The following is a 26,760-nucleotide window of genomic DNA, read 5'->3' on the forward strand; positions in this document are numbered from 1 at the left end:
ATGTTTCTCATGAAAATGTGCTATCATCTTTAGTTTCTTCAGTATTAAAATTCAAATCTTTGTACTCTCCTTCCCCAGAGCAAAGAAAAGTTTGAATGTCTATAATTTGGTTCAGTGCATTTTGTTACCTGCTAAGTAGAATTATAATATTAATTAAAAAGAATACACAGAACACAGGATGTTGTATTTTACTGTATGAAAATTGGAACAATTTCTTAAGACATAAAAAAGAATACCTCTCAACAGGATAAAATTTAAGTATTTAAGTTGTGATAGGGGATCAAATAGTAATCATGGTATGCATATCTTATTCTCTGCACCACTTATCCGAATGCTGTGAAAATATTAGCAAATGATGCCAAGCAGAAGATGTCATTTTGATACAAGCAATGGATAACTGTAACATTTCTAAGTAAACCTGGTTTTGCGCTTGTTCTCTAAAATACAACAATCTGTATGTGTCAGTCTACTCTTTCAGAATTTAAAGTCTTTATCTTCAACTGAAAAAAATCACAATGTTATTCCATTGGGACATTTTGTTTCATCTTTATGTTTTAAAGATTCAGGGCACATTTCTCTCCTGTTGTTTTTCTTCCACATTGAAATGGCATTTAACTTGACAAATTTCCACCAGTCTTCCCACTTTATATTACTATAGGCTTTGTTGAATAATTGAATTTCCATTTAGTGAGAAACTTCCCCAGATTTCCTGAAGATTTAAAAGAAATACTTCTTTTATGTATATTTATATACATATGTATATATAATTTTTATATATAGTTTTTATATCTGTATATATACATGTATGTATGTAGGTATAAATGTTGGCCTACACATGCTCTTTTCATTTAATCTGTAATAGGGCATATGTATGTATTTTTGAAAATATTCAAGAATCCTGGGGACAAACCTATAAGACTCTGAACTACCCAGCCTTCTTTGAGTGCCTTTGTAATGCACTTGATTTGCAGCCTGCCCTCTTATTGTCTCCTCTAGCAGTGAAACTCGGAGTTACAGGACTATGAAGTATACCTGATGTTAGTGATGGCTTTGTCACTAGTGTGTCTATACTTAGTTACTTCTTCATCTCAGTGCTGGGGAATACCATGGAGCAGATGCTCCTGAAAGCTGTGTCAAGGCAAATGGAAGAAAGGGAGGTGATATGGAAAAGGCAGCATGGCTTCCCGAAGGGCAGGTCCTGCCTGACCAACCTTGTCACTTTTTATGATGGCATAACTGTGTCAGTGGACAAGGGAAGAGCCACTGATGGAATTAAATAAAGCCTTTAACACAGTCCTTCATAACATAGTTCTCTTCCAGTTTGAAAGATAATGATTTGATGAGTGGACTATTTGATGGAGAAGGAACTGGTTACAAGATTGTACCTAGAGAGTAGTGGCCAATACTTCAATGTCCAATGTAGATTGGTGATAAGTGGAGTCCCACAGGGGTCAGTGCTGGGGCTGGTGCTCTTTGATATTTTCATCAGTAACATCAAAAGTGGGATGGAGTGCACCTAGGAAGTTTGCAGATGACACTAAGCTGTGTGGTGCAGTCATCACACCCGAGGAATGGGATCCCATTCAGAGAGGTAAGTTTCAAAGTAAAAGAAGGGAGATTTAGATTTCTTTATACCCTTATTGGATATAAGGAAAATTCATTAAGGGTTGTGAGGTGCTGGACAGGATGCCCAGAAAGTGGTGGCTGCCCTGTCCTTGGAGATGGATGGGTGGGGTTCTGAGGAACCTGATCTAGCTGTAGGTGTCTCTGTTCATTGTAGGAAAGTTGAACTAGGTGAAGTTTAAGAGTGCCTTCAGAATGTGAAAAGGTGATGATATTCTACAATTCTATGATCCTATTGTTCAGACAGTATTACTGTTTTGAAATATATTGTCTTGAAGAAAATTTTTGCATAAAGTTTCCCATTCAGTTAGGAATTGTATGTATTTGTATATAGTTATATAGTTTATTCTGTTTGGGTTCCTGCATTTGCTGTTAACTATTTTACTGATATATATAATTTAGTATTGTAATATTTAGTACCCTTATTTAAATCTATGCATCCCATGGATGGCAGAAAAGAAATTTTTCTTTCAGTTATGCCAATAATGACATTAGTGGTTTTGTGGCCTGTTCACAGGTGCCTTGTATACTTTTCTCAGATTTCACAGAAAATTTGAAGAACTGTCCCTTTTTGGCTCTTGAGTGTCTTTTCCAAAACATTTCAGTGCCTGAGAGGTGTACTTAATTTTCTTGATTTATGATGTAGCATAATTTTCACATTTCACATCTTTTGCCTTCAAATTAGTCTTTTACCACAGTCTTAGCCAACTGAAAGCTAGATATTTTGCCAGTAAAAATTGATTTATTGATAAACATTTTGTCTTGAATCCAATTTTTCTGTCTTCTTTCTTCCTGCTGTTCATGCTTAGCATATTCTTCTCAGTTCAGTTTTGGCAAGAGTATTCCTTCAGAAGTTAATTTTAAGCAACTGTATTCCACTAAGTCTTTCCGTCTTGACCTGCTACTGGTAACTCTTGCATGTCTCAAGGAAGTTCAACTTTCTGTGCTGTTTAGAGATAATGAATTAACTACCAAATACTTGTTTTTAGTGCTGTGGAACATGCAAATTTATTGTGTCCTATTGGAATGAAGAACTTAACGCTTGCTGCTCGTCCAAGAGCAATCTTTTATTGCAAGGTTGACATTATATCAAAATGTCATTTTGTCATTATATCATTACAATCAAAAAAGTCAAGTCATTACTGCTCTTTTTTTTTTTTTTTTTTTTTTAATCTTACATAGTATAAGATACAATTCATTATAAATGCTAGAGTCATCATTCACAAGTGGGGTTTTCCAGAAGTTTTCAATGTATTCTCTAATATGCTGTGGTCATTTATCTGCAAAAGTAAATGCTTTAAATGGGAAGGCGTGGAGCTGAGGAAGAGAAGTAATGACATTAGTTTTACAAGTCTTTCTTTTCTGAAACAAAAAAAGAAGATAATTATTGGGCTTATTGAAAAGCAAATGAAAAAGTACTGCATAGTCTACCATGAAGGCATATTTCCTCTTTGTTTAAATAGTCTTTCATCCTATTAATTTGTATTAATTGTAGAGTGTACTTTTTGTCAATATTGTCTCCATTGAAAGACAGGTACAAAAGATTGCTTATATTAAGTCTGAATAAATTATCTTCCATTATTTTCTGGTAAATAAAACTGAAAAAACTGTGGTTTCAACAATTAAGCAGCAGTGTTTAGTTAGTAATCACATTTTTTCCTGGTCAAATGTAAAATGCTTTGTGACATTTTTATTAAGAGAACAGGTGGATGTGCGTTGTTGATGTGAAAGCAAGCAAAGAGATTTAAAATGCACTCTGCACAGCATACACAGGCATTCAAATGTGTGCATGTATTAGCACATACACAGCAAGCCCAGGATCTGCTCCACTGAACAGTAGAGTTTGTAAGTCATAGCTGTTGAATGTTAAATATGGAAATAATTGGAATTAACTCAGGCAGTGAAAGTGCCATAATGCAGCTTAGACTTACATTCCTGGCATGAGTTTGTTGAAGCAGAAGGTTCAAAAATGAGGATAAATCACTTCTGCTTTGCAGTGCTCCATTTCACTGTTGTCCTGTGGATGCTTGCTTGTTGCTCTTTTCCTTCAATTGAACTTCTAGCTTCTCCAATTACTGCTGCAGTCACACCTTGAGAAAATAAAATACCCATTTCATGCTTGAGAGAAAATCTGCAAAACCAGCAGCAGTGCACCCTTTCTGACACAAAAGGTCTCACAGCAGAGCTGACCTCAGCATGATGCCACCTACCTCTGCTGAGGAGGAAGAGTCACCCCTTCTCTTTGCTTAGCTGAGTAAGACTGATACAAAAGGAGCTAAACAGCATCAAATATGATTGTGGTTATTTCTGCTATAGCTGTAGGTATGGTGAATCATGGGGACAACCAGTTTCACTTTGGATTAAAAAACTCAAAACCCACTAAAAGCAGAACTATATTTCTAAGGAGAAAAAGCTTATAAGGCGATAAACTGTGGCTAGAACCACTCATGGTTAATTGTCAGTGTACCTGAAGCATGTATCTCAAGCATGAGCTTAGGTAGCTGAGTTATATATTTCTGTGTTCCTTGCATTTCTAACTAAAATCTGTTGGTTACAGGCAGTGGAATGGCAATGTGATGAAGCTACTAAAAGAGCCTGTTACAGTAAAGGGAAATCAAAGGTAAGCATGAGACAGTTCTGCTTTAACAAAATTTGTAATTTAATAGCAGGTATAATTCAGTGTATAAATACCTACCTTATGCAGTTGTAATGTCTCCCATTTCTTTCCGAAGAGAGTTCTAGAAAAACAGTATGACTCTGATATATGAGGAAAGGAATAAAGAACAATTTAGGAAGGTGTGGAGTGAGAGGTACAGTCACGTGGTGCTGTGATGAAATGATAAAAACAACTGAGTTTCTAACAATTCATTGCACTGACTCCACCATCCATCATGTGTAATGAGCTGTATTTTCACATCGTACTCAGTGCCATGAATCTCAAATAACTCTCTATGTTCTTTGTAAAGTCCTCAGTTTATGTGGGCCTATTTTACCTACTTTATTTTATTAATAAATACTAATATTTATCAATAAATACCTACTCTTATTTTATTAATTTGGCCTATGATACCACAGGCACATATTGGTCATATTGCAGTAGTGGTTGAATCTTTTCGACAATATTCCATTCCATGTTGTTGCCATGTGGCAGGTGGCAGCAGAGGGGCAGTCTGACAAAATGGTGTCTGACGTGGACATGCAGATGAAGCAAAGGTGTGTCATTGAATTTCTCCATGTGGAAAAATCACACCCACTGACATTCATCAACACTTGCTGAGTGTTTGTGGAGAACAAACAGTGGATGTGAGCACAGTGAGGCAGTGGGTGGTGTGTTCCAGCAGTAGCAACAGTGATGTCAAAGACAAGCCATGCTCTGTGAACAACTGTCACATCACAAAATGAAGAGTGTCTCAATGAGTTTATCCACATGAATTGGCAGATTACAACGAGGGAATGTGCAGAGCTGAATAGTGGCTTCAGTGCATTGGAAATGATGGTGGCAAGTGAGTTAAAATGTAAGGGAAAAACACAGAAGTACATCAAGAGCAATAAAAACAGAAGAATATGCTTGTTTTCAGTATTCACACTCAGTAGAACATATCAGCCTATGGAGATTCATTGGCAAAAGTCATAAAGAAGCAGAACAAAACAAAAAATCCAAATCCCACAAGCTTGAAGAACATATTCCAAATGTTCATAGCCTTCAAGTAAAGAATGGGTCTCTTCTTCTGCCTAGTCTGAATGGTAACATATGACCATTAACTTCTCCCATCAAGCAAAAGATTTCATTTCCAGCTTTTTTTTAGTAAGTTTTGGAAAATAATGTTGCATTGTAGCCTTTACCTATCCATTTTCACTTGAATTTAAAGAAGAAAAATTGTCTCACAATTGGACCGTGGCTATGCTATACCATGAGGATAGAAAAAGAATTGCCAGGAAATAAAAAAGCAGGTATAGGGAATATGCAGTATAAATCTTCGTGCATGGAAGATTATTGTCTTTACAAAAGATCATCTTTCACTGTAGATATGAGTTTATAACATTGAGAAAAGGCATAAGAGATTGTATTGCCTTTTTTATTATTCTTCTTTCCCTTTTTTTTTTCTCATCCCAGTCTTAGAAACGTGTATTTAGGAGTTGCTAATAACTAGCCACTAATGTGTGAGCTTTACTAGGTCTGTGTGACAGTTATTAATAGCTAAAGAAAAAGAACAGGCGTGATTTTAATTAAAAATTTCTAACTTGTATGAAGGCTTTCATGGCAGAAATAGATGATAGATGAGTATGCTGCTTACTTGTTAGCTTGTAGAGAGAAAAGAAGGAACTTTTGGGACCTCATATTTTAGGCAAATGTTTCATTCTGTAAATTGCTGTTTCTACATAGAATTTTTGTGTTTTCTCATGTAATGTGTCCCTCAAGCCTTCAACCTTACCTTTCAGGTGACGATACTGAAGGTAGAGAACACGCCTAAGTGACAATATAGTATGACAGACAGCACTGATCGAAGTGCGCACAGAGTAGAAACTATCACAGTAGGAATACAGTGTATTACTAAAAGTTTTTACCTCTGTTTCACAGTGATTTTTGGAATTTAAAACAATGAAAATAGCATTCAGCTCTGAAAGTCGCAGTGCCTGCAGTGACTGTAATCTAACACGATGGATGAAAGTAGTGGTAAATTTAAGGATGTAGTAGTGTACTTTGAATTCCGTGTTGACAGAACTGCTTGTGGTTTGATATGCACACTCAGTTCAACATTGCTGAAGCATGCTATTAAATAATTTTTACTCAGAGAAGCACTCAGCACTTATGGAATGTACTTAAGTGTAGTGCATTCATCCAGATTTTCATTCATGCTCATCACACTATTCTATAAGTGATTTGAAGTTATGCCTTCACTGCTATTCTAATAAAGGCCTCCAAAATTTCAATAAGTGGGCTTACAGGAAAGATTAGACATAGGGAAGAAGTTCTTTACTCAGAGATTCTAGAGGGTGGTGACACACTGGAACAGGTAGCCTAGAAGGTTGTGGATGTCCCATCCCTAAATTGTGGCATTCAAGGCCACATGAACACCGTACAGTTCTTATTAGAACAGCATATATAATACTGTACAGTGAACACAGTATTCAGCTGTAAAGTGTTTGGGCAACCGGATCTAGTATAAGATGTTCCTGCCCCCACTAGTGGGGCTGAAACTAGATAATCTTTAAGGTCTCTTCAATCTCAACCCATTATTTGCTTCTATGATTGTTCCTTAGTATCATTACTATCTGAATAAAGATACATTGTTTGATTTGGGTCTGTAACCTCTTTCCTGTTTTACCATCTAGAAGATAAGTGCAGTTCTTAGATTTCATTGCAACCAAAGGTAGTCCTGGAAAGAAATAATTCTTTGCTTATTGTCATGATCGGGCTTTTAAAAAAATCAATCATCTATCTATCTATCTATCTGTTTATTTATTTACTGTGGTCTTTTTCTTTGAACTTTGAATTGCACTTCTTCCCCTAGGAGACAATTCCAGTTGCTGCTTCTTTGATTGTTGCTGTATAAATAGATCCAGCCCCAGCTGGGGAGCTTCTGGGTGTTTTGTTTCCATGAAACTTGTGAGAACGACTTCAGATTTCAGGGCAGAGACGTGTGACTGCAGAAAAGGATAGGAAAGACTAGAGACAAAATAAATATGGCTAGCCCAGACTGTGGTAAGGGAGGGATAAGGATAACAAGGATGGCTGTGAGTAATTTTTCATTCAGATCCTTTTTTCTCTTGAAGCTGTGCTGACCACAGACCACTATGGGGGTAATAAGTTCAGGCAACAAAGATAAAAGTCAGTTTGCTGATGGTGTGCTCTGAAATCAGAAGCCAACTTTGAACCCTAAAGCAACTCTAGCAGTTTTGAGATAATAGTTAGTTAAATGCAACTTTGTTCTTGTTATTGAGAAAGAAGGTGCATGGAATTTTTGCCCCTAGCAGTAGTTGTTGTTCTGAGGCTTATGCTTTAGGAGCCAATGACGGGAAAGAGATGAGGAGGAAAATATATAGGGACATCCATCACATCTGACAGTGTAATGCACACTTGACTTTTGTAGTCTGATGTTTGTTACTGAAACTTTGTACATTTATCCACCAATTTAAGCAGTTGCTTAAAATAACTCCTGGAGTGAGCCAAACAAACCAATGTCCTTGTAACCATCACGCAATAGCATTTAAGTGAAAAAATGCCATAGCGAAGAGGATCAATTCATCACTTTTGAATGGTACTTTTGATAAGAACACACAATAAAAAAAGATATAAGAGCAAAATGTAAAAAAATCAATAAATAAAACAAAAAAATAAAATATCTTACTCGTTGCTTGTTTAATATTACAACAGCTGTGTGCATTAGCTTCTGAACTTACTGTAGAAGTATTAAAACTATAAACACTAGTGGATTTAAAATTCTGAGAATGGATAAGTGACTATAGCCAGGTCATCCTTGAACTGTCAGACTAGTATTAAATAGTAACCTGACCTCCTTTGCCACTGAATTCTTTAAAATAGCTGTGGTTTGTTTCAGGTGTGCTGATACAAAAGTAGACAGTACATGCTAAATGGTTTCTTTCTCTGAAAGATAATCTTATGGGATAGTAAGAGAATACTTGACAAAGACATCAAGAAATGTAGGATGAAGCTATATAGACTTTTGGTTTTAAAATCGTTTGTGTTCTCTAATACGTATCTTTTTTAGCAGATCTGAAAATGAAACCTTGAGCTGTAAAGGTTACTCTGAGCAATTGAACTGGCTAAATAAGAGTCCCTTCTCTATGTGCTTTTGAGTGGTGATTGTTTTATTCATAACTTTTTTTTTTTCACTGCATTATTTTCAATTTGCTGTATGAATAAAATAGCCAATTAAAGAAGTCTTTTTTTCAGCGTTGATTTTACTGTACTACGTAGCCAGCAAAAAATAGATTGAGATATCTGTGCTGTTGCACTGTGGATTGTTACGGTTAGTACGAGACTTGGGAACATTAAAGAGAAGAATCTTGTGAATCCCAGGAATGTCAGAGTTTAAAAAAATAGCATTATTTTTGAACAGAAGGAGTGGGTGATGAGCATGCAAGTAATTTGGCAATGGCAGTATTTCAGGGAGCTCTAGAATATGAAGAGGAGAGGTTGGATTGGTTCTAATGTCAGAACCCACTTATTTTTCCTACACTTACATTCCAGAGCTTGCAGATGGAATGGAATGCAGTCCAAAGAAAAAAATACTGTGTTTATTTATATGAAATTTCCTGGACATCAAGGAAACTGCCCAGAAGTGAAATAATTGCTTTTTTAAAAAAGACTTAACTACAATTTCAGACTCTGTTATATGATTCTGGCATATCAGCTTCTGTTTGCTTGAAAGGATATTAAGATGATGATCTTGCTAAATTTAAGACAGAGACAATGATTTTGTATCTGCTGGAAATTTGATCTTAGTTTTAAAATATTTGACAATTACAATTACATTTAAGGCTCAAAGAGAAGGTTCTGAGAGCTACATTTTCATGAGAGATGGATGCAATTTCTTATGTATGTGCATTTTTGGGATTTTCTGTTTTGTTTCATTTTTATTTTGCATGAGGAAAAGTGCAGGTAATAAATTCTAAGCATTCTTTTCAGAGAATTTAGAAGTATTTTTGCCATCTTGCTTCACAGTTTATTTTGTGCTTGCTCAGTCTGTGCAGGTTCATATTTCTTTTCTATCAGGGTAAAAGTTTGTAAGACAAACAGGCAATATGTTTAATATAACCGTGGGCCAGATAATGAGACTTCTGCCCCATTACCATTACAGGGATATACTTACATGATTTCCCTTAGTATCTATTTCTTTGAATGAATGCTAGAAAGCATTTTAGCCAAGTGCTCAAACAGAAGGATTCTGCAAACATCTTGTTGTTGTTGATTTTCTTTGTTTTAATAGATAGGAACATTTCTGCAGAAATAGTATTTGAATCCTTCGTACATTCAACTTCAGGAGTTGCTTAGTATTGCTCTTTCTAAATAAACATTAGAAATTGCTGTTGCTTTCTATCTTCTTAGAGCCTTCATACATTCTAATGTATAAAAAAAAAAAAAAAGAGAGATACAATTATTCTTCAGGGTCAGTGTATGTGTATTGTAATAATGAAATTTTAGATGTTACCATGAGAAACTTCAAATTAACCAAAATGCAGATGCAATAAAACATACCATACAAATTATGTAGCTAAGAGTGACAAATCTGTGTCTGGACATCTCAATAATTTTATTTATATACTTAGAACATACTGTTTTTATTGGCAACCTGTTTTTAATCCTGACTTCCTGCACACTCAGAAGTCTTTGATATTGAAGAACCTTACTGTGATACTGTTAGGATCCTTTCACAAAGATTGGTGGATGTCTATGTTGTCATTAGAACATTTATATTGACGATTGCTAACACACTGAGTATGCATAAACACTGAATTTATTCTTTGTTTTCCTATATGGCAGGAGGAATGCCAGAACTATATTCGAGTGCTTCTGGTTGGAGGCAACCATCTCTTTACCTGTGGAACCAATGCTTTCACTCCTATTTGCACGAATCGGACGGTATGAATTAAATATTCTGTCCCATAAACTCGAGCCCATGCTCTGACACTTCTGGTTAGTAAGCACAGCAAGTTGTTGATTTCAGGCTGTTTGTGAATTGGTTAGTGAGCTGGTAGGTAAAAGCTGATTTGGTTAGTGTCAGGGAAAAGAGGAGAGTTAACTGATAATCTCTTTTTGGAGTCTGTTCCTGAGCAGCTCAGTTCCTCCCACATGCCAAATTTCACGAGTCTTAAATATTTCTAAGACTTCCGCCATTCTGTCAAATTTGGTTGTTGTCAACAGGTTTAGTGATAAAACACAATTTAGTAGCTTCATACTGTGCATGTGTATTTATGAAGAAGACGGGTATCTGCGCTAGTGATTTCTGACTGGTGAGAGTGAGAAATCTTTGTTGAGAAATCATCCTTTTTCTGGGACAATAAAACGCAAAAAACTACATGCACAGCAACAACAACAAAACTGTAATTTGTGTGTCAAAGAAGAAGAGTCCATAAAGAATCAATAATAGTCATATAATAAAAAACAAAATGTCACAGGTTGGACTAAGTGGGCTATACATTTCAGGTGGGGAGAGGCTTTCAAACATAAAGAAAAACAGTCATCAAAAACTCCTTGACACATTTATTATTTTTAAACTTATTGTACCTTTATTCTCAAATAACTTAGAATCACACTCTGATTTATGGCTCGAAGTATTGGGGCTACTAAGTCAGAAAGATGTCTATTGAACTAGGCAGCTCATTTTTTACAAAATCTAATTTTCATGTGAGGTTTTTTTCCTTTGAAATACTTTAGAATGTGTGAATACTTTAGATGAATCTGACAATCAGATCTGTTTTTCATAACAACAATCTATATATAGATATATTTTTTAGTTGCTCCCAGTGTAATACCAATGTTTGAGGAATGATGGCTAATTGCTAATTTGCATGCTTTGCCCTCCAAAGGTGAACAAGCAAGGTCAAACAATATTACAGTGAAATCTATATGAGTCATCTTCAGGTGGATGTACAGGCTAATTCATTAGTGTTGTGCAATAGAAAAACAGCTAATTCATGTTTGCGATAACAGTTTGCTCAGGTTGATACAGCATGGCAGAGATGATAATTTTCAGGTCATTTTAATCCCTTTTTCTTACTGTTTTACAGTTAAATAACTTGACAGAGATACATGATCAAATCAGTGGCATGGCTCGTTGTCCTTATAGTCCCCAGCACAACTCCACTGCACTTCTCACTTCCAGTGGGGAATTGTATGCTGCTACAGCCATGGATTTTCCAGGAAGGGATCCTGCCATTTATCGCAGTCTGGGAGCCCTTCCTCCTCTCCGCACTGCACAGTACAACTCCAAGTGGCTGAATGGTGAGTACCATGAGACTTATCTACTTTTTAACCCACGTTCTCCTGATCCATGAGAATTTGGATGTTTTGAGAGTAATGCACTTCTCATTTTAAAATTATTTTGCATAATACAATTTTTAATATACTAGTATAGTTATTATAGCATGTAATTAATATAGCTGTTTAAGATATTCACTTAAATATTAATTTGTGTTTGCAGGCATAGGGATGAGCTGTACTTTATATCTCAAGTGAGCTTAAATGGCAAAGCTGCGATGGCCAAGGGCTGTGGCTTGCCTTGGACATTGCTCTGTTGAGTCCTTTAAAAACTGAAGGCAGAAAATAGTTTAGAATGGACTGAATTTCCCTAGCTTTCTCTGCAAGTCCCAGCCTTAACAAGCATAAATAGATGTGTTTTCAAGCTGCTTAGGTGGTAAACTGAAGTTTTTGATGCTTATTATAGCTGATTTTGATACTTCTTATTGTATGTGCAACATAAATCATAAAAATAATATTGTAGCAGTGATTCCTGTATCAAAGATGTTCACCACTGAATGAGGATTTTCAGATGAGAGGAAATTTAAACTGGTATTCCTGAGATCAAGAACATCTCCCTTGGCAATTAATGTGTGTATTACTAAACTATATGCAGATTCTTCTAAAGTGGAAACCATTGCTTAACTTAAAATTTTGAAGTATGTAATTTATATTTTGCCCATGGTTTTTCACAATAAAAAGAAAAAAAAAAAAAGCATATAACTCCTGATGCTTAACTTGCCATCAGTCGCATAAGTGACACGACAGTAACCGACAGTAACCAACAGTAACCCACAGTGCATTACTTGTTATGGTGAAATTGTTCCCATGTTCAAATTTAATTACATATATAAACCTTTCCACCTTTAGAACATTATGCTGCAGCAAGTATCTGACTATTTTAGTTATATATTTCAGTCTTCATATAAACTGAATGCTGAATTGTACTTGTTTACTTGATCTTTTTTCCTTATACTAAGAAGCCGTCAGAGGTAGCTTGGAGAAATTTTGTGACATTTTCTGAAGTTCAGACAGTGCTAAAGTATTAATTAACAAAAAAAGACCGAACTGCATAAAACATAAAAGAATTATAGCAGTGTAAAAGAAATCTGAGATGAAAAATGAACTCGTTGTACAGGTATCTCTGTTCAGGCAGCATTTGTCCACACAGCCGTGATACTGAAGCTAATTGCTGTGCCACACCTGGATGCTTCTGTCAAAGGCAAAACATTCTTCACACTGACTTTTCACTTTAACTGGATGTTTTATGCCAAAGGGCACAGTAAAATTCCCATCACTTCCCATGAAAACTGTTCCAATTAATCAGATTCTCTCTATTTACATTTTGCCTATTAAAAGCTTCAGCCATACCTATACATTCTCTTTTATAATTCATTCTTCTGCTTCAAAACTGTTTTGAATTAAGTTGTCAGGAAAGTATGAGTTTATCTTTGGGGAGAAAGAACAAGATTAGTTTTGTAATTGGAGCCAGTTCAAGCAAATCCAATAAAAGGCTAGAAGCATCTCGGTTTCTTACATAAAGAGGTGTAGAGGGGAAATGTCTTGTGGGGCAGCTAAGAGTTGCAGATTCATCTGCTTTTATGTCAATTTGCCCATGCATGTGTGACACAGTGTCAAAAAACTGGATTAGGTTTTCAGCACTTGAATTGAAATGAAGGATTTGATGCTTTCAGTGAGAAAGTAACATAAATAATCCTGTAAGAAAAGTTTGGCAGTTTTATCAACTGGAATGGAAGCTTCATGGTCAAAACTTGTTCAGCAGTATTAGCTGACACTTAGTCAAATTCAGCCTTTTTAGGTTGTGCTTGTGTGCACATATAGTTTTAAATTTCCAAGCCAAAATATATTTTTCTGTTACATCCATGCTTCCTTCAGAGTGTGATGCTTCTTCTCACTTAGATTTGCTACTATACATATTGAATTGGAACATTTCAAGCTATCTCTGTATGTGATAAGAGTACTCTAAAGAATCAGAGAATCACAGAATGGCTTGGGTTGGAAGGGAAACCAAGGCTCATTAAGTTCCAACGCCCCTGGCACAAACAGAGTTGCCAACTGCTGGATCAAGTACCTGATTAGATTGCCCAGGGCCCCATCCAACCTGGCCTTAAACACCTTCGGGGCAGAGGGCATCCATAACCTCTCTGGACATGTTCCAGCACCTCACCACTCAGTAAAAAACTTCCCCTGACATTGAATCTAAGTCTGCTTTCCTTTAGTTAGAAACCACTTCCCCTTTTCTTATCACTGCCTACTCATGTAAAAAGTTGATTTCCCTCATGTTTGTAAACTCCCCTTAAATACTGGAAAGCCACAATGAGGTCTCCCTGCTGCATTCTCTTTTCCAGGCTGAACAAGACTAATTCTTTCTGCCTGTCTTCATAGGAGAGGTGTTCCAGCCCTCTTTGTGGCCCTCCTCTGGACCTTCTCGAAAAACTCCATATCTTTCCTTTGTTGGGGGCCTACCGTGCAGCAAGCGCTCACTGCTTGCTCATGGCCAAACTGTTGTCGACCATCACACCTACGTCCTTCTCTGCAGAGTTCCTTTCTGTCAGGCCAGTCTGTACTGATGCATGCAATTATTCTTCTTTCTTAGGTGTAGTGTATAGGACTCTACACTTTTTTTCTGCTGATCAGGTTCCTCTCCACCCAACTCTCCTGCCTGCTCAGTCTTGCTGAATGGCAGCAGAGCCTTCTGATGTTTCAGCCACTCCTTCCAGATTTGTGTCATCAGTAAATGTGCTAGGAATGCACTCTGTCCCTTCATCTGGGTCACTGATGAAGATATTGAGCAAAACAGGACCCAGTACTGATCCCTGGGGAACACTGCTAGCTACAGGCCTCTAACCAGAGTCTTTGCACTGTTGAGTCTCTGCAAGTCAGCCAGTTCTCAGTCTACCTCACTGTCTTAGTTTCTGAGCTTCATTACAAGGATGCTGAGAGACGGTCAAAAGCTTTGCTGAAGTCTAGGTACACAGAATCCTCTGCTCTCCCAGGCTACCAGTTTGGTAGCCTTTGTGAATCCATGTTGACTACTCCTGATGAACTTCTTTTCTTCCAGTTACTTGGAGATGGCATTCAGAACAAGTTTTTCTGTCTGATTCCTAAAGATGGAGGTGAGGCTAACCAGCTTGTAACTCCTTCATGTCCTTTTTGAAGGCTGATGTGACTCTGATTTTCCTCCAGTCTTTGTGGACCTCTCCCATTCTCCAAGTCCTTTCAAAAATGATAGAGAGCAATATGACAGGCACTACTGCCAGAAGTCTGAAATTTGAGTAAACTGAGTTTTGTCTGTACTGTCAATTTCAAACAGCAGGCAGAGCATTTGACCAAATGTTAGATATCTGCCCAATTCCTAAATGTTCTTCATTTTCTGGAAAATTTTAGTCTGTAAACACTCTTGTCTTCTTCAGTGAAAGAGGAAAGAAACATCTGGAGGCAGTTTTTGAATTTGCTCTTTTCTAAAATTAAGAGGAATAACATATTCAGCTCTTGATTATGCCTGAATATGTTCACCAGTTGCAGTTTTTCACCTCAGGAATTCCTTTATTTTCCACAAAAATAAATTAATGCTCTGCACATAGAACTTGTTTGTCTTCCTGATGCTCTGTAGACATTAAATGCAAGTGGCAAATGCAACAAACTAGTACTATCTCCATCTGGTACCCAGCACGCTGCAGGACAGTTAATATGGGAGTTCTGAATGGAGACACCACCCCTTCCTCTCATGATTTTGGCTTTGTCTTTTCCCATGTAGACAAAAAAAAAAAAAAAAGTAGTACTTGAAAGTACTCACGTGTATATGTATAGAGAGGGCAAACAATTGAAGAAGTTAGAAAGGCTGCTTACCTGCACTTTATTCTTTAAGACATGTTCTGCTGCCTACTTTCATATCTCTTTCTCTCTAAGTCTGTATTCAAGTACTTCTGTGCTTGAGAAAAATAACTTGAGGTCAAACAGCACACATTGAGCGTTATGTCTGAAGCAGACAGTTCTTCCATTAATTTCTTCTCTGAACCAAAGCAATCAGTGAGGCCTTGAGATTCAACCCATTGTTCAGGTCAGTAAAGAGCAGTGTGTTTCTAGGCCATTTTAAAACAGTAATGTTTCATGAAAGGAATAGTCTACCTTAGTAATTGCTTCGGATATGATTAAATGATAGCAAATACATTAGATCTTTCATTAAGGGAAAAAAAAGGACAGCTTGATTCACTGCTCACAGGCTGTTTACTTGAGTCTATTTAAAATCACAGCATAACATGGTTTTTAAATCATATCCAGAACTTACTGTTACAGAGTGCTTCTAATTGAGCTCAGCCTTAGGGTTCATCTACAAAGCACAGCAGGGGTAAAATTCATCATCATTTGGTCTGGAGTATAGAGTAAATGGAAGAGTTATACTTGAAGTCCACAAACTTCAGTGGGTTTAGATTAACAATGAAAAGCCTCCATTGCTTTTCTTGTAGTACAACATTTATAATTAGTAAAGGTAGTTCTACTCCCATTTCACCTCCTCAAATCAGTGAAGGTTGATTTGATGCTCCATTGTGAAACTTTAGTCTACAGTGTCTCCTTCCTTCCCTTTGCCCACAAAAGGGCAAAACAGACTAAGGAAGCTTATGATAACCCAATCCTTTCCATTGTTAAATCATAGATCAGAACAGTGGGACATTTGATTTCATCTTTTGCCAGTCGCCTTGGCTTAAACTTGCATATTCAGACTGTTTGGGTCTCTAACTGTCTTGAAATACACTGTAGTTATTTTCTTTTTCCTAAACATATTATGATATAAACTTTGGAACATGTTGAGTAAATAAAAACTCGTGCTAAATACCTAGCCACTTGATCAGTGGGCAGACTATAGATGATTAAAATGAGTTCTAGTATCAGATGTGGCCCCAAAGGAGAAAAAAAATGAAATATTGCACAGATTATAAGCCTTTCCAGCTGAGAAGAACATAGCAATGTTTGGGTTGTTCTGGTCTGCTGACACAATATTATCACTTTTCCCTCTTACTGCTCGGTTATTAGATGCTCTGAAAATAGTTCTTCTAAGATATATTTTTAAAATGTTTTGCTTAATAGAAAGCTTCCTAACCTATTCTTAATTTAGTCTTAATTTAGTCTTCACAAGTAATAGCAAAAGCAAAATTATTGCAGATTGCTGGCTACAGGGGTTTAATGTTTGACTCCATCCTCTGTATTGTTTGTTTTATTTAATAATATTTATTTATTATTATAATTCTTGGTACTAGAAGGATATGTGGAAAGATATTATGAGCTAAGAACAAAAATAATCCTTTCACTTTTGCTTCAGAGCATTAATGGAAATGGGTATAATAATTCAAGGTTGCTTTTTGTTTATAGTGAAAAGCCTTGTAATTACCTGAAACAGCTTTTCTTATTATGCAATATTTTATGTAACTCAAATCCTGTTGATTCGTGCAGCTTGGTCTTTAACTTTCAGACAGGAGACCAGATTGAAAATATTCAAGACATATGCTACCGTTTGTTGCTTATTTTGCAAGAAGATAAATAACGACTTTTCCTTGGTTCTGTCACATATACAGTTGGTTCTGATCCTTTGTGTGTATCTTTCTTTTTGCCATTATCCTAAAATAGAATGGAAATATCTATTGGTTTTGAAACACATCCTTAGGATTCTCCACTGGAGCTGCCACCAGAGGCAAAATTTGAGTAGTTGTGCTTTGTTTTTCCTTTCAAAGCTGCATATCTTCCCCCAGATGGCAGTGATAAAATAGGGGAGTAGCAAGCTGACGCAGGATGGAGACACCTTCCCTGACCTCCTTTGTCCTAGGCCAGACTAAGTTTCTACAAGGAACTTTCATAGCACTTCCTCGCTCAGGTAATACTTCCCACAGAGGTGCTTTTGTACTTCTTATTCAACCTAGGGCTTGGATAGTATGCCGTACGAGGAGCAACTGAGGGAGCTGGGGCTGTTTAGTCTGGGGAAGAGGAAGCTGAGGGGAGACATTATTGCTCTCTTTAAATACCTGAAAGGTGATTGCAGCAAGAGCAGGGCTGGTCTCTTCTCACTGGTGACGGATGACAGGATGAGGGGAAATAGTTTAAGTTGAACAAGAAGAGACTTACATTGGATATCAGGAAAAACTTCTTTACAGAAAGGGTTGTTAAGCACTGGAATAAGCCCTTAAGTACAAATCAGCAAGGAAAGACCTTTGATTGACACCTTTCCTGCAAAACCAAATCATGGGAAAGAAGTATAAAATAGGAAAGAATTTAAAAAGTGGAGAAATAGCAAAATGATTGGCATTTTAAGTAAGCATCCAAACTTCTGCATTTTACTGATAGATCCATAAAGCCCAAACCTCTACAGGTTCTAAGAGAATTTAGGTAGTGATCTGTATTTTGTCTCACTTTCCCAGTATCCTGTTATTCAGGGTACCTATCCAGTGAACGCAGGCAACCAAAAGTATACTGAAATCCAGATTGGACTCTCAAGGACTTAAGTAGGTACTAGATCATAGTAAAGAATGATTTCTATCACTAAGTTTGCAACCAATTAATTTGCATCAAGAAAATGAGGTAATTACAAATTACAAAATACTATGCTGTAGAAACACTTTACCTTGAAAATGAACAGGTTTGTTTTGAATAAACAACAGATAATAGAAGGACTTTTGTAATGTAATATGTGAGAACTATTTTTGAGGAAACAGATAGCTATATTTCAGAAATTATTAGAGAGTATCATATCTAATGTCTGCATCCACTTTTGTGATTACACTGGACTTTATTATAAAAACTATCAACAATTTAGAAGATTTGGGAAGAAAAAGATTGGGAAGACTGGGAAAAAAAAACTGTCTGACAGACATGTTTTCACTATATTTTATAGTCCTTGGTCTTCCGTGCCCATAAAACCTCCAACTGAACTAAAGAAAGAGTATTAAAGAAAAACATGGAGAATTGAGGCATTGAGGAGAAATAAGTAGTAAAAATAAGCTGGGAGTACAACAGACTATCATTTTAAGCATGTCTCCTAGATGATTGTGACTGCTAATAAGCAGTGATTTCCACCAGTTTTATTCAAATACTTAACGTTTTCCATTTCATCTAGTGAGCTTATAATTATGATGACTACAAGTTATGTATTACTTTGAAGGAGTTTAACACTGTAGGAAAAATTTACTCTAGGATTAAGATTTGTCCTTAAACATTCTTGAGAAGCAGTGCCTGGGTCAGCCTAATACAGGATCTCTAGAGTTTTCCAACAGCTGCAGAGAGTTATACTAAATTAATGTAATTACAAAAGAAGTACTGAGACGGCAAAATGCAAATTAGAAATGTGCTTCATTAATTACGTTAGTAAGGTGAAAGAAAAAAAAAGACTAGCACATTTGGAGCTTAAATTCTTGCTGTTATCTCCATTTTTTTTAGATCATTTTTAGTGGTAAATTGAACCTTATTAATAAAAACAAAGCAAAAAAACAAACTAGCAACCAACCAAACTAAAACAAACAAAACAAGGAACCCAAACCCACCATAAAAAGTACCACTGAATGCATGTTTCTAGAATTTAATGCTATTAATTATATTGCTGAATATAAATATTAAGATTAAGTGAATCATTAGAGGCCAAATGGATCTCTTGAGACCAACAGTATGAGAGCGTGATTTGTTGATCTAGTGAAGATGGATGTCATTCGGCACTAGACCAGAATTTAGATTTTTAGGATTTTGAATATTATATATGCATGTGTATGTGCATGTGCTTGGAGTTATATGTATATATATATAGTTATAAGTGCATATATACTTATAACTGCAGTTGGATGTATCAAACTTCTAAATTTAGATTTCTTTTCAGATTTCTGGAGCTCAGTTCTCTTTTGACTGTGTCTCTGAACGCAACTCACTTGAAATGTTAGTGGTCATTTCTCATAGGGCTATTCAGTGGAAATCATAACTCTTTCTTACCAAGACCAGGAAATAATACTTATTCCTGATCATACAATATCATACATATTGCTTGATTGTTGACCTGTTTCCTAGCCTTGTTTTAGACCACTCCAGCTGCTTTTTCCTGTTGAAAACCTGGACATGACTCAGGGAGAAGTTTGCTTTAGATGCTCTTGCCAAGAGGCACTTCATTTAGGGTTTCCCTCCAGAGCCCCTAACTCAATGACCTCCTGCTGCCTTCCCAGGTGTGCAGCACACCTCTGCTTTTGTGCTGTAAGGATGCTGTTCTCTAGGGCTCAGCATCAACATTCACTCCATGTCAGAGCCATAGCTAGGCTATACACCAGAAGTCTGCAATGTTAGGAAGCATCAGCTTGAAGACAGTGAGTATAGACTTGGTCTCTTTGGTCTCTGAGATCCATAGGTGGGTTGATAGGGCAAATAATCTAACGGGAAACATTGCCTCTTCTTAGTAAGTGCCTTTTTATTAAGAACAGAGACTGTGTAGGTTTGTCCTCAACCTTTGGAAAAACATTATTTCTGACTGAAGCTCTATGTTGACTTTGTGTGGTTTGGTCATCTTTTTGTGATAACTTACAAGAGTCTGTGGGCAAAATTCCTTTCTTTGACAGAGTCTTGCTAGTTTAAGAAGGAAGTTACAGAGATTCCTGGGCACTGCACTGTGTAAGCAAGCTTCAGAAACAGCATGCTGCATCAGTGTTTGCCCCGAGGCAGCAATAACTGGCACTGAAGTGTTACAGTACCTGGACTCACGTATCTGTGTAGTGTTGTTCCATGTTGTACATTGGCAAACCTTGTCATGCCGTTTTGATAAACTCTTTTTCTTGCTTTTCCAATTCTGTTGATTCTTTTTAGTTTGGGAACATCTACTAAGTCTCACACATCCATAAGTTATATGTTATATCCTCACATATACATATATATATATATACATATGTATGTATAAACTGTAAAGATCATTTACAATAGTCATGACTTTATTACAGATTGACAGTCTCATGTTGATCCCTATTATCTGTATCCTGTGACATACCAGGATGCTATGCACTTGTTATCATTCATAGAAGAAATGCATTTACTCTTCCAGAACAAATGGAAATTTGCTCCTGCAAGTTCAGCAGGAAATAAAAGTAATTTCCTTTCCTGTATTAAAAACCTTTATAACAAGTCCTCCATGTCAACAAATAGCAGTTCACAGCACAATATTGGGAAACTTATAAACTAAATTTTCCTAGATAGGAATGTCATTTTTCCTTTCAAGCTTTGAAGTGATTCAGTTCATTTTTTTCCAAAGAGAAAATTAAATTAAAAAAAAAAAAAAGCCTGACATGATAATCCCTCCAGATCCACAGAATTCCCTCAGGTAGCTCTGAGATAATAATTTTTAAAACTTTCAAGTGCAGGTCATATTTTCATTACTTCATAATCAGTACAGTATATGCACAGGTGTTTGCAGATTATAGGGTATTTCTCAATTTTTAATCTTTGGAATACAAATACTAGTTTTTGTTTATACAAGAGCTATGATTATCAGTGCATATTTAAAATAGTTTTGTGCAAGATTTATGTGGGTTTTTCATGAATCTTAAAAACATTCTGAATGCATTTCATATTAATTTTATTCCTACAGGTTATAAACATTTTGTCAGTAATTAATTATTCTAACTGGAAGTGTTTCCCATAATGTTTTGGCCCTATGGTAAGATCTTCTGCCAATGCAAAGACATTTTTTAGGCTATTGGACCTCCCTTGCGAAGCATCATAGTCAGACCTGACTGTGAGGCAGGGCTTCTGTGTTTAGCAGTTGTACAGGATGTTCCTCTACGCAGATTGAATGGATACATTTGCTCAATAAGTAGAATCTTTTTGTTACTGACAAATTCTGCCCAAATATGTTTGTGCTCAATATGCAGAGCTGAGTCTTGGGAAAATGTGTTGTGTTATAGACAAATCTCAAGAAAGTGCTGTATAGGATCATAAGTAAAAGTTTTAAGTATGAGTGGGAGAGTTTCAAATGTCTACTCAGCTTCAGATATCTAGGAAGCTGTTGACCGTTGCTGACGAAAAGCCTTGGAGACTCAGACAGGACAGGAGTCTGTGTAACCTGGGAGCTGAGATGTCTTTGGAGAAGTGTTCAAAATGCCAGCTTTCCTGCCCTTCCTTCCTTTCCTTCCACTCAAAGCTTTGACAAGTTAGCAGTGTTCCTGTAAAATGCCAAAATTCAATCACAGCAGCTTTTTTCAATACGGTAAGGCAGTCAGTCAAATGTCTACCTATTAAACTTTTTTGGAGTTTTGCATTACAGTGGATGTTTTTAAAGACAGATTGTTTTGTGTTTTGTTTTCCACTTTAGAATAAAATTAGTAACAAAACCAAAATTTTTACTTGTTTCTTGGAGGCACCAGGTTTCTTTGTAATGATTCCATATGCAAGGGATGCTCTTTTGGACAGACAGAGAGAGAGCTGGGCAGTAAGAAACCAGATAAGGTTTAACAAAAGCAAGTCTTGCATCTAGGGAGGAATAATTGCATGCACTGGTACAGACTGGGGGATGACCTGCTGGAGAGGAGCTCTGCAGAGAGGGACCTGGGTGTCCTGGTGGACGACAGGTTGGCCATGAGTTAGCAGTGTGCCCTTGTGGCCAAAAGGGCCAATGGCATTCTGGGGTGCATTAGAAAGAGCGTGGCCAGCAGGTCGAGGAAGGTTATCCTCCCCCTCTACTCTGCCCTGGTAAGACCTCATCTGGAGTACTGCATCCAGTTCTGGGCTCCCCAGTACAAAAAAGACAGGGTTCTCTTGGAAAGAGTCCAGCGGAGGGCCGCGAAGATGGTAAAGGGCCTGGAGCATCTCTCCTATGAGGAAAGGCTGAGCGAACTGGGTCCGTTCAGCCTTGAGAAAAGAAGACTGAGCGGGGACCTGATCCAGGTCTATAAATATCTAAGGTGTGGGGGGCAGAATGGTGAGGCCAGACTCCTTTCAGCAGCATGTGTAAACAAGACAAGGGGAAACGGCCAGAAACTGGAGCATAGGAAGTTCCACACAAATGTGTGCAAGAGTTTCTTTACAGTGAGGGTGATGGAGCACTGGAACAGGCTGCCCAGGGAGGTAGTGGAGTCCCCTTCTCTGGAGATGTTCAAGACCTGCCTGGATGCCTACCTGTATGACCTGGTGTAGGGAACCTGCTTTGGCACGGGGGTTGGACTCCATGATCTCTGGAGGTCCCTTCCAACCCCTTCGATTCTGTGATTCTTCTCCACAAATCCATGTATCTAACATGTCTTTCTTACAAGAACTCATCAAGTTGTCAATCTCTCTTAAACTCATGCAGTCCTGTCAGTCCTAGTAATAGTTATGGAAAATGGGCTATAAGGTTATTGTCTTTGGTATCTACTCTTTCTTTCCTTTCAATAACTATAATCATACGTTGTTTCCTAGTTTGTTTCTTTATGTGTTTTTTATTCTCTGATTTGTATCACTATTAGCTCCTTATATCATATATATCCCTTTTATCTATTTAGAAAATTTTTAAATGAGATAGAAGTGAGATGTTGTTACCTTACCATTGAATGCTGTCACTTAGAATTCGCTTTCTTCCCATTAAAGCCACTGAATATATTCTTAGTCACACTTAGTAACCATCCATTATTCTGGTAATCTAGAGTGGCATGGTGGCAAAGCAAAAACAGAGTTTAACATGAAAGATTAAAGTAGTTACACAGTAAGAATATATCCTGCCAGCATCGTGGAGAGGAAAAATTTGATGATGTTCTTGAAGGTAGACAACAGTGACCTGGGCCAAGTCTGCCCAGCACAGTTGCATGCCACAGGCACCCAGAGCAGAGAGCCCATTTAGCCCATGTTAAAGGGCCATGAAACAGCTAGTTCCCCACAAGGTCAATAAAAGGTACGTTTTTTAAAAAGTAATGTCTGAAGATAAACTTTCATGTCTGTATGACTGCATCTATCACTGGTAGACAGTAAATAATCTTTTATTTTGTTATTTTCAGAACCCAATTTTGTGTCATCTTATGACATTGGGAATTTCACCTACTTCTTCTTCCGAGAGAATGCAGTTGAACATGACTGTGGCAAAACAGTCTTCTCTCGTGCTGCTCGAGTGTGCAAAAATGATATTGGTGGCAAATTTGTGCTGGAGGATACCTGGACTACCTTCATGAAAGCTCGGCTGAACTGCTCTCGTCCTGGAGAAATTCCATTTTACTACAACGAACTGCAGAGCACGTTCTTCCTGCCAGAATTGGACTTGATCTATGGGATTTTTACCACTAATGTGTAAGTAAATTCCATGATATATTTTTTTGCTACTTACAAAAATAAAAAGTAAAGCTTCTGGGCTGTTCTCTGTTCTGTATTTGCCAAGTGAATACAATAATTTCAAACTACTACTATAGCCTTATGGACAGATCTCAGCACCAAATGCATCCCATAGGAATTGCTGAAGGTGTATGGAAGGAGGGTACAATTCTTAATATTTCGTTACCTCAAGGAGGCAGTTGTGTTATAAGACTATTATGTCATCCTATTCATATATCTTAAGGCTATTCTGTCATCTTTTTTGTACGTTTTAAGGCTATTTCATTCATTCTTACAAACACTTTTTCTTTACACATTATTTTCTGAGCGTAAATACATTACGTATTTATGAAATAAATATATTTTGTAATTATAATTTCACATTATCATAAAATTGACATGATGTAAGTTTACCATGTCAATAAGTGTTCACTTGACCCAAACAAATACAGAGAGATTCTCTTCAATTTTAGAAATTAGTCTTCACATTTTCTTATTTGAGCTTTAGAATCAAACCAAAAGTTTAATTTAATTTCAACTGGACCCATTATACCAAATAGACAAAATTTGAAATGGTATTGTTTAGTCTGAAAATTAAATATTGTGAATTACATAAAAGCTTTCTAGACTCTCAGCTCTGAAGTCAGAGTAGTTTAACTTTTAAGAAAGAAAGAGAACTTTGCCTCAGAAATGTGCAGTTACTTAAAATGTGATAAATAGTGTTTGCTTGTTGCTAAGTGAGAATAGCCCTTGGGTTGAGGCTGCACAACTCAGTGTTCACTTGTGTGAACAAGGTTGATGTTTTGGTTTCAGATTCTTTTGCCCACCTGCATCTTCTTGCTGCGTAGGTCATTTCTTCCTAGAATTTTAAAATTTTTAAATTGGGCATTTATCAGTGCTCCTTTCTAAATACTCAAATACCTACCTACTTCCTATAAATGTACATTACCTGGTTAGCAACAGTCACAAATGAATGCCAGCAAGTTATGATACCTTAGTTGATTGGAGTGAGCATGAATTTGGGCCTTAGTTCATTTCTCATACTTTTGGTACAGCCTGATGTTGGCATATCAAAGATGTCTTACAGACTTTCATACCCTTTCCCTGTCAGCTCAGGCTGTGAGCATGGTTTGTGAGGGGCAGCTTGCATTAGGCTGTGACATTTCCTGACTCAAATGGTAATTTAAACTCTGTTCTTAGGCTGGAGAAATGTACTGAAGCAAATTCTTCTTTTAAAAAGAGAATAGAAGAGATGTTGGAATTATTAGGGATAGAAAAATTTGGTGCTGTTTAGTCTTTTTTTACTAGTTACCATGAAAAGCCAGTTCAGAAGAATTCTGTTCCAGAAAATCCTCAAGGCTTTGGCCATGGAAGCTTATCTCAGAATAACTATTGATTGTTTCCTGTGCTACAAATTCCACTTGCTCTGATGTTGCGTAAAATGGTCAGGGCTGCCATAATCTTTGAGAAGGAATGTGTAAGTGTAAGACTACCTTTGCTACGTGAAAGCTGGCAGCATTTGAAACTTTGCTGCTGGTTCTTTTTTCCTTAATAGTTTAGCATTCTACCTTGTCCAATAGAGGTGTACTATTCAAAGAGAAATTAATTACAACTGATTTTTTTTTGTTGTTGTTATTTTCCCATTTAAAATATATTTGTTTCTGTCATCAAATACTATACATAAAATTTTGAATATTGTGGAAATCTTTTTGGAGTTTTGATTACTTCCCCAAGTTGCATGTGTCTAACAGATATCTGCACAACCCATGTGAATTCAGCCCTAAAAGCTGATGATGAGGAAGCACTGGAGTTTCCCATGAGGGAGACCACCATATTCCTTCCATAGATGTAGGCTCAGATACTACCAAACCACATTAAGCATTCTTCAATCTCAGCAGCTTCAGAATTGCAATGATTTTATTGTACACTAATGATTATTTTTTGCATATATGTTGTGAATCATTCTGTGGGGGATGACCTGAAGCATTTCCATCAATAAGTATTGTGAGTCTTAGCAAAAACTACACAGTTTATGGGTGGCTGTTAAGTCCATTGCAACTCTTGCTTCATAATGAAGCTGATTTTGTTTCTTTCACACCATTTGAAAATGTACAATCATCAATCTGGTGACTTTTAAAGACTTAGAAAATTCAAGAAGATTCTGTACTGTTATAGCATTTGTTAGCTGCTATTAATGATAATTTATATATCTAGAATATTATCAAATCCGCTGATAACTGATTCTGCAGAAATTGTTAGCCTGAAACTTTATGATTTGGAGATTCTTTGAAATAAGTGTGACTAGCATAAATAAGAAAACTGATCTTTCATCCTGCTGTTAAATCAATATCTTTTTTTTTTCAGTTTTGAAAAGTTTTGTTAAGAATTGATTGCCTGGGGTTATTTTTTCTTCCTGTCATTTTGGAATTTTTATAGTAGGCTTGTGTAAAACACAGGAATAGTTTTAATAGATGAATAAATAAGAAGAATGTGATGTGGATCAATTTTTAGCAGTTTTACCTGCAGTACAAATATATACTATTGCCACTACCTTTATTAGCTATGCCCTTATCTCAAATTGTGGAAAAGTTTTTCAGGTTAAGACCTCTCAAAGTCACTGACTTATACTGCTTACAGTATGCAAAATTACTTTATTGTCTACCACATATCCAAGATAAGAACAGGAAACTGTATTTATGGCCTGGCTGCTGTCTATTCTTGTAACATGAGATCTAGAAAGCATGAAGGCCAAGTCGTTTTCCCTTGATGTGTTTCTGGAGTTTCAATTTATTTAAATTTTATTTTATTTTATTTTATTTTATTTTATTTTATTTTATTTTATTTTATTTTATTTT

General features: G+C 36.6%; 1 protein-coding gene across 3 annotated transcripts in view; it reads left to right on the forward strand.

The window, feature by feature from the left end:
* Positions 1-26,760, forward strand: part of SEMA5A (semaphorin 5A) — a 314,328-nt gene that overhangs the window by 168,840 nt on the left and 118,728 nt on the right. For all 3 annotated transcript variants that reach the window (XM_042869442.1, XM_042869444.1, XM_042869443.1), the window contains exons 6-9: positions 4,181-4,243; positions 10,130-10,228; positions 11,377-11,590; positions 23,599-23,884. In XM_042869442.1, coding sequence (XP_042725376.1) covers positions 4,181-4,243; positions 10,130-10,228; positions 11,377-11,590; positions 23,599-23,884 — 662 coding nt within the window. The remainder of the gene's footprint in view (positions 1-4,180; positions 4,244-10,129; positions 10,229-11,376; positions 11,591-23,598; positions 23,885-26,760) is intronic.

The sequence above is a fragment of the Lagopus leucura genome, unplaced genomic scaffold (genome assembly GCF_019238085.1).
Source record: "Lagopus leucura isolate 7727_CA_CO unplaced genomic scaffold, USGS_WTPT01 Super-Scaffold_100002, whole genome shotgun sequence".
NCBI lineage: Eukaryota > Metazoa > Chordata > Aves > Galliformes > Phasianidae > Lagopus > Lagopus leucura.